Here is an 8,567-nt window from a genome sequence, read left to right as displayed (position 1 = left end):
TGATTTACGGTTTATCTGGTTAATTGAGCAGGATAGTGCATCAACTCTCGCCTACAGGGTTAAAAAGACCGATGCACGGGAAATTGAGAGCTTTTACCGGCAATACTATGAGCACTATGTTAGATCCAGTGACAAAGTTCAAAGCTTGAACCAGTTTCATTCATTCATTAAATTCAAACAGGTTTTAACTCACAAATCTTTTCTTATCATGTCTGTTTACTTGATTGTATACTTCTCTTGGTGCCTATACTATGATCCAGGTGGAAAAATTCTTCAATAAACCCACCTCTGTTGAGGTCTCTGCTAAAACGAGAAATGTTATGCTTCTGTCTTCCATTGTGAGTTGTTCCGAAAGACACTTTCGTAGTCGCGAAGTTCAGATAGCCCGCTAAAGCAAGAAAGGCGGTTCATCGACCAACATTTTAGTGAGAATGGAGTTTTCTACACATCTTGAACCTGTTAAAGTAGAGCTTGCTTGCATACAAGAGTAGATGATTGGAAGGGTTAAATCCCGAAATAACATAGTAAAAGTAGGTCGAGTATGCTCAGGTGGCTGCATCACAAGGTAGTAATCAGAATAAACTTTTATCGTAAGAAAAGATCTACTTTAATAATCGAAGAGAAGAAAACTTCAATCGTACGCCTCATAAACTATCAATACTGTAATTTCCACTTTCATTAGACTAGAGAGGATTGTATATTGTCAAAAGAATGTTAACTGTACAAGCTATGAGCTAGAGAGAGTGAGTTTCACAGGATTGGCTTGATTTTAATCCGAATGTAGCTCAGATTGCTCTTAACAGACCTACATCTGATCACACTCCATTGTTGTTGGAGTCATTTGAAGAAGGGTGGGGTTAATTTGACTAGCCACTTCCTCCAACTGGAAAACTAAACTCTTGGTCACTTCGACGTCTCTAGCCGACGTGCGCTTATTTGCTCGCTCAAAAAACTACGTATTCTCAACCCACTTTTATTTGAGGGAAGGTCGGCTAAGCAGTGAATCGTGTCAAGCGTCGCTTTAAGTCCTCGAATTGTTAGTTAAAACATCTAAAACCTGCTTTTTATTGCCAGAAACCCCAGAGTTAGGGGCAAATGGGTCATCCACCGCAGACTCTATCTTTTCTTATGGACACTAGATCTTCCTTATGAGAACCGAGCTTTAGTATTTTAGTTGAGTAAACATACTTTAGGAACCTGTCTTATTGAGTCACTTTGTCTCTTACACTTTAGCCCTCCCCCTTTTCTAGAGCATGAAAACAATCATAGTAAGTGAGGTGCACAGTACACGGTAGTATATAGTCGCCAAGAAGGAGTAAGATTTTTCGTTTCTCTACCAATAGTGCGTTCATATAAAAAAATTTGTAATGACTTCGTCGTTGATCTTGATGCAAGGATTAGCGTTTAAACGAGAGAATGCGTTTATTCAGTTATTGGATTAAGGCACCGTTAACCTGAAAGGAGAAGGGTCGAAACTTCATACGTAAGCCAAGTCTTTTATTCTGTCTGACCAGGGCATGGCTGTCTCTAAGCTTTGGCACTTCTGCCTACTCTCATTTTATAGCAGACGTATCGCCGGCCTTTAGATATTTTACCTTCGATTCGAGAGTGTCGTAAGGCCCCCTCCATTATCATTCATTGGCCCGTACTCTCTACACGTATCTAAAGCCCGTCACTTTGACTAATCCATTTGCTAGAACTCATTTATATTCTTACAAGGCATGTTCTCTCCAAAAAATAAGGGACTTAATAACCAATCAGTTAGATTATTGAGAACTTCGCTTTCTTCCCCAAGCTGGTACCATCAAGAACAACAGCTGCAACTGGAGGTGCTCTTGAGATCTTGTCCCTGGCTAGAAACGATATAAGCTGGAATTCTACTCCTCTAAAGGGCCTTTTTGACGCTGGTTAATAAAGAGCTGCTTAGGGGCGGTTGGGGTACCTTATCAACACCCCTTTCTCCCGTTCTAGCTCAATTCTGACACCCTTAAGAAGGTTTTATACATAAGCGAGGATCATAGTCCTTTTATTTTTATGCCTCATGCCAAGTAGACGGTTGCTCCGCTTGGAGTAATGCTTCAACATTCTTCACAGTATCTGGTAGACAAGGTTGCCTCCTTGTTTCGAAAGGAATAGACTAGACATACCAGTCAGGGTTAAGGGTCAAGTACTGAGTGTTACGTTACCTTCTTCCAAGGTTGATTACCCTAGCCGCATTTCCCATCCAACATAGAAGATGAAAACGGGTTCTTTCCAGAAGGTAGGAGGCGACGCAGCTCAGCTCCCCATTGGAACCGGAGGTCGGTACGTTTAGAATTTAGATTCCTAAAGGAAGGGTTGGGTTTGATGACCATTAGTTGAACCTTTCTGTGAGATAGATCGTATAGACGACTGCTTCAACTTGATCAGCACCTCATTTGCGACTTTACTTTATCTTATTCTATTAAACTGGGTCTTTCTTACTCAAGTAGTGTGTGACCCATACATATTCGACAAGCAAAGCTGTTAACGGAATTCGTTAGCTTATTTTTGAGGAGAGGCCATTGTCTTATAAATACTATAAAGCTAAGGGCGATGTGAACTACATACCCAAAATACTTCCTTTCTTTCTACGGAAAAATTGGAGATGTTGGTGGTATTACTGCATGGGCTGCATTAGCTCCATCTGCTACTTTAGGCAAGGAACGAGAAGGCAAGTCTCTCTTCCAGAGCAGTTAAAGAATTGGATTTTGCTGACGAACGTGAGTCTTCTCTAGCCGAAGCAGGAACAAATGAAAGAAGGTACTCCTGAGATACCTACCGATCAAAGGCCGACGCGCAACTCTTTTATAGGTGGGATTGACACCATATTGAAGTCGGTGGTATAGTTGTACCCTGATAAAGTTCTTATCGAGAGTGAAATGGGATCGCTTCCTTAACGAAGACTCAATCAATTTTTTCCGCTAATCCTAGGAGTTCCCTGTGCTCCTAGAATTAACATAGATAAGCCTTGGATCGATAGAGGGATAGAAGGAAAATGAGACTATCTAACCACGTAATCTAGGTTTTTAACCTCCCTATCCAAATGAAGCTTTGGTGCTCGACCTCATAGAGAGGACCTTCCTTGTAGGACAAGAAAGTCAGTTCCTTACAGAATGGGACTCGACTGCTAAGGAGAGGGAGTCGAACCAGCAGATGAAGGTCGTGTTAAGTAGAATCCCTAAGGCGGGGATGACGTCATTCCTTAACTAAGAGAATAGCAGATCCAACTGGAGGAGGTGGAATGCTCTCAAAGAAAGGGGGAAGAACCATACTCTTTTCTAGGAACTGCTTCTACGCTTGTCAATGCGGGGTGTAAGACTCACTCACAAATAGGTCAAATAAATTCACATCAATGATCTATCCAACCATGTAATTCCACTAACATAGACTAAAACATAAAGAGTCTAACATCATTAAAGCTAACAGAGTCATCGCTTCTGTCAGAGCGGAACCGGTTATGAGATACCAAAGATGAATACGACACGGTGCATCAAGATAACTTTCAGGGCACTAGTCATGCTAGAGATATGGAAAATGCATCCCACGGTGCCTTAGTAATGAATGCTGAAATTACTTTCCATGACCCCTAGTTGTTTCTTGAATTCATTCCACTTTGCATCTCCATGCTCTTGAGGGTATCCTACAATAGCTGTATAATCTGTGTAATACTTCACATGCTCCTTAACTTTCTTTGACCATGACGGTTTACTTTCTTTAAGTGGTTTATTTGAATACAAGATTTCCTCTAGCAGAGTTTGAGGTATAGGCTCATACATATATCTATGATCTTCTTCCCAGGGTAATTCTTCCTTTTCAATTAAGTAGGTATTGAGAATATTAAGTCTTAGAAAATCATTTATAATTGTAACAGGATGCTCCAATGTATTAAAGACCTCAGTATATATTTTTGGAACTAATCTTACGTAAGGAGGTTTATTTATAAAATTGTCGTGTACGGTATATATAGGTGCACCTATAATCAATAATTTTTCAACAACTTTCATTGCAATAAATGCATCTTTCTGATGAATGAAGTTAGCGCAAGCTGCTACTTTTGTTTTTCTGTGGTCTCTATCATCGGATGGGACCCATATAATAACTTTTCGTTTCTTTCTTTTCTTATCTTTGTCATATATAAAAATCTCTTCTGTTTTAAAATGCTTATAATCCTGTTTTGTAGTGAAATATGGTATACTATGGAGAACATGTCTATCATGTACCGAAGTAATCCAACTAAAGAAGTTAAGCATCCTCATTAAATCATATATGTCTTTATATACTTCTTTAAAGAATTTAAGGCAATGACTAGCGATTTCATGGCATTGCTTTCCGGTTATTGGTTTTCCATATTGGAGACAAATATCATTAGCCATATTGTTCTGGGTCTTCCCATATACCATAGGCATGAAGAGGCTTTTGATCAGTTTTCTATCTAACTTATAGAAAATCATCTCCATCAGGGTTTCTGACTCCAGATATTTAGTAGACAAATAATTTTTTAATTCACAGAGAAGATCTTTGTAGAAATATCTGATTAGACCATTATAGTTGGGTATAAGATTAGTTTTCATAGCCATATCTACATTAAGAAATAAAAAACTCATGATCTGATAGGCACTTGCAGAAGCATCTTGACTTATTGGAACCAATTTGTATTCATCACATGTGTTCCACTGTACCTTGGCCATGAACTGCCAGGGGTCTTTAGCATCCATAGCAAAGTTTATTAAATTCTCATCAGACATATCTGAAATCATCTTTAAATTATACCATTGAAGAGCTTCTTCTTAACTAGTGAATTTTTGATACTTAAAGGCAGCAGAATTGTATATTATGTCCTTAGCCGACTGCATTTCTTTCTGCTCATTCAAATCCTTTCCTACAGCTGGAGCAAAACATAATAAACTTTTAGCAAAATCACTCTCACGAAAATGTAAGATACCTGAACGGTAGATTCTACCACGGAAGTCCATAAAGGCAGGTAGATAAAAGGTATAATCCTCGTATGCTGACGCTAGCTCTATTATTGTGGCATGATACCTAGCCAACTGAATCTTATTAGCTAAGTCTTCTAAGATATTATCATGGGGATAGCCACTTTTAATATATACATTCTCCTTATTATTATCATGTGCTTTCTGTTCCCTAAAATAAAATTCCTGCATTGCTGCAGCTGCCTTATGCAAATTAGCATCTGCTAGTATGAGAGGCATAAGAAATTCAGTTTTTTCTAAATGAGATCGATTATTCTTAATGAATGCTAACTGTTTTTTATGTATCTGGAATCCTACGTTCTGAAGTCCACCCAATATATTAAACAGTTTAGGTGAGTTGTTGAAATCTAATTGAATATTAAAATTCTTTAGGTTACGGGTGGTCAAAACATTAAATTGATTATATGTTTCTATGTTAGGACACCTTAAGTAGCCACCTGTCATATTCGATAATTCCATAGTTTTTGATTCATTCCTATCATCTAAATGATTATACTCTCATTTTAAGGGCTTGCAAAGCATTGGCAGATTGAGTCTTAAAGGAAGAATAGACAGGGTAAAATTATATTCTACGTATGCATTTTCTCTTAAAAAAACTCTTTCCATCAGGTATAAAGTTTTCATCCTTTTAAAATTTATTATTTATTAGGATAACCTCTTTATCTATCATGAAAGACAGTAAATGGCTACATATTTCCACTTTAGGGAGTTTTTTCCTCCGCTTGTCCTTTAAAATCACATCTTGAGAGCTTACAATCTTATTTTCTCTACTTAGTCTAAGAAACTGTGAACGAATAGTTTTATCTAGCGTTTCCACCAAAAGAGCTTGCCTGACTTCTGGGGGTTTATGAGATGTATTGTTAAACAACACCCCTAGTACATAGATAATGATAGTTTCGAGTGTATATCCACCTAACAGTTCTAGAATTCTTTTATCATTATCATTTACGATTTCATTGGTTATAAAAGTTTTAGCGTTTGGTAGATCTTTTTGAACCATCTTATCAAACAACTGATGACACTCATTGAAGATATAGCTTTCATCAAAATTACTAGATAGTTCTTCTATCCTCCACTGTAATTTCTCTAATTTATCTTCAGAAATATTTTTCAAATCATTATTCTTCTTGAATTCCTTCAAGATTTTGAGAGCCTCTATATTATAATTAGCTTTTTCTAAAGTAGCCTTGAAACCTTCTTTAGATAATTCAACATAAAACTTATTCCAAAATTTGATTTTTTTTATATTCATTACAGTCTTCCGTGGAGAATCCCCTCTTATGCAAGTATCCACTAATGGGAGGCTTTAAGGCAAAGGTTGGTAACGGGACGGAGGCTAAAGTTATTAGTCTGCACATATGTCTTTATCGAGCGCCAACACTAGGCAAATACACATCAATACACCCAAGAATTGGGGGATAAGCTTAATCGAATAGTGACGAACGTGCAAATTATTTATCATTATTGGCTCGGCTTCCGCTTATAGAAGCGACTCGGAAAGGAGGAGACCAAAGAGTGGAGACTAACTAAGACTCTTACATTATCGCACTCATCTGCTTAACTGGTCCCCTCCCCATTACCCCCTGTTGGCCATGATGAACGACGAGAAAATGGAGTTGATTCCCATTCCTTTTTAGAAAAAATAAAAGTCCCCTTGGGCCTCGCTAAACAAGGTAAGAAAAGAAAGTAAAGGCCCTTTATTAGTGGCGTTGGTAAAGTGATTCTTCGTTAGGTGCTCTCGGAGCGGAAGTTCCTCGGTTGATATCTTAGATAGGGTTCTCTACCAAGTGTAATGATGCGTGAATCGTGAGTGAGGCTTAACATCGGAGCAAGTTCCTACATTTGACGAGAATGAAGCAGATCTCTTGAGATCAGTGCAAGCACAAAAGAACTTTTAAGGAGGAATGGAAGGTTCTTTCGAACCGGTGATTGGAGTAGAAAGATTGGTCACTTTGAACCAGTTTCGTTACATAGATTGGCTTGTTCGGGAAGCCCACTTCTGCTGGCCTAGATCATGGAACCACCGATTTACAAATCTCATTAACCACAAAATTTGTTGAGCGGCGCCAAATCTTTCTATGGGTTGCTTCTTTCGCCTCTTTCGTCGTCAAAGTGCCTATGGTACCAGTTCATATTTGGTCACCCGAAGCTCATGTAGAGGCACCTACGGCAGGATCCGTTATCTTGGCAGGAATTCTTTTAAAATTGGGAACCTACGACTTTTTAAGATTCTCAATACCCATTTCCCGAAGCGACACTTCGTTCCACTCTTTTCATTTATACTCCAAGTGCGATTGCTATAATATATACTTCCTCGACCACTTCAAGACAGATCGATCTTAAGAAGATTATTGCCTACTCCCCTGTAGCTCATATGAATCTGGTGACTATTGGTATGTTTAGTCCGAACACACAAGGAACTGGAGGTAGCATTCCACCGATGTCAAGTCATGTACCGGTTCCTCCATCCCTTTTTCTATGTGTTGGTGTTCTATATGACCGACATAAGACTCGACTTGTTAGATATTACGGAGGTTCAGTGAGCACCATTCCGAATCTCTCTACCATTTTCTTCTCTTCCACTTTGTCCAATATGAGTTCACCAGGTACTAGCAGCTTTATCGGGGAATTTCCCATCTTAGTAGGAGCTTTCGAAAGAAATAGCTTAGTAGCCACATTAGAAGCGCTTGGAATGATTTTAGGCGCGACCTATTCCCTTTGGCTATATAATCGTGCGGTTTCTAAGAATTTTAAAAGTCGATTTCCTCCATAAATTCTCCGATACAAATGGGAGAGAAGTTTCAATCTTTATACCTTTTATCGTTGGAGTTGTTCGGATGGGTGTTCACCCCAAAGTGTTCTCGGACCGCATGCATACATCCGTCAGTAACTTAGTGCAACATGGAAAATTTCATTGATTGTAATCAGCAAAGAAAAGAAAAGGGATGAAAGAACTCATATGTCTATATGAGGGACCCATAGGAGGCTGCCCTACCGATGGAATCTCTAATGGAAACCCTGTATTTTGTTGTACCAGCGGACCAGATTCGGATTGCTATTTCGTTTCCTTTGCTCCGCATGTCCCAGATGAGATAGGTGTGTTGCCCCACAGAAGAGGGTGGTGGTTTGGTGGTAGTACTACATCATTGTGTTCATCGATAGGAAGAGAGAAAGAAGGATTTGTCCTAGTTGTTGCTGGTCCATCTGACTCACTAGCTTACCGGCCTGAGAAAGGATAACATAGTCTTGATTGGAAGTAGACTGAAGTGAAATGGACTTGCTTTCCGCTGACGGCAAATAGAGCATCTTTGCTTCCATTCCATTAGACATTGAAGCTGACTCGGCAAACAATGTTCAGAACAGCTAATGTAAGAGTCTAACCAGCTGGCGGAAATTCTGATACTGAGTGTTGGTTGAAATATAAGAAAAAGAGTTGTCGGGACTTCTTAGACTCAAAACAACGCGGACACATATCGACCTTTAATGACTTGTGATTAAACTGCCTTTCCTATCAAAGATGAGCCCTTCTTCTGCTCTTCGCCTCTTCCCTAT

The 8,567-nt window shown here is 39.0% G+C and overlaps 1 protein-coding gene across 1 annotated transcript; it reads right to left on the bottom strand.

The window, feature by feature from the left end:
- Positions 1-3,572: 3,572 nt before the first annotated feature.
- Positions 3,573-4,778, bottom strand: LOC113295759 (probable DNA-directed RNA polymerase). Its single transcript, XM_026544084.1, has one exon. The coding sequence runs from the start codon at positions 4,776-4,778 to the stop codon at positions 3,573-3,575; it is 1,206 nt and encodes a 401-aa protein (XP_026399869.1).
- Positions 4,779-8,567: the final 3,789 nt, after the last annotated feature.

The sequence above is a fragment of the Papaver somniferum genome, chromosome 7 (assembly GCF_003573695.1).
Source record: "Papaver somniferum cultivar HN1 chromosome 7, ASM357369v1, whole genome shotgun sequence".
Taxonomy (NCBI): domain Eukaryota; kingdom Viridiplantae; phylum Streptophyta; class Magnoliopsida; order Ranunculales; family Papaveraceae; genus Papaver; species Papaver somniferum.
This window is presented reverse-complemented; position numbering and strand designations above follow the sequence as displayed.

What these genes read in the sequence shown, in the direction of transcription:
- LOC113295759 (XM_026544084.1), bottom strand. Translation starts at nt 4,778, where the DNA reads ATGATTTCAGATATGTCTGATGAGAATTTAATAAACTTTGCTATGGAT.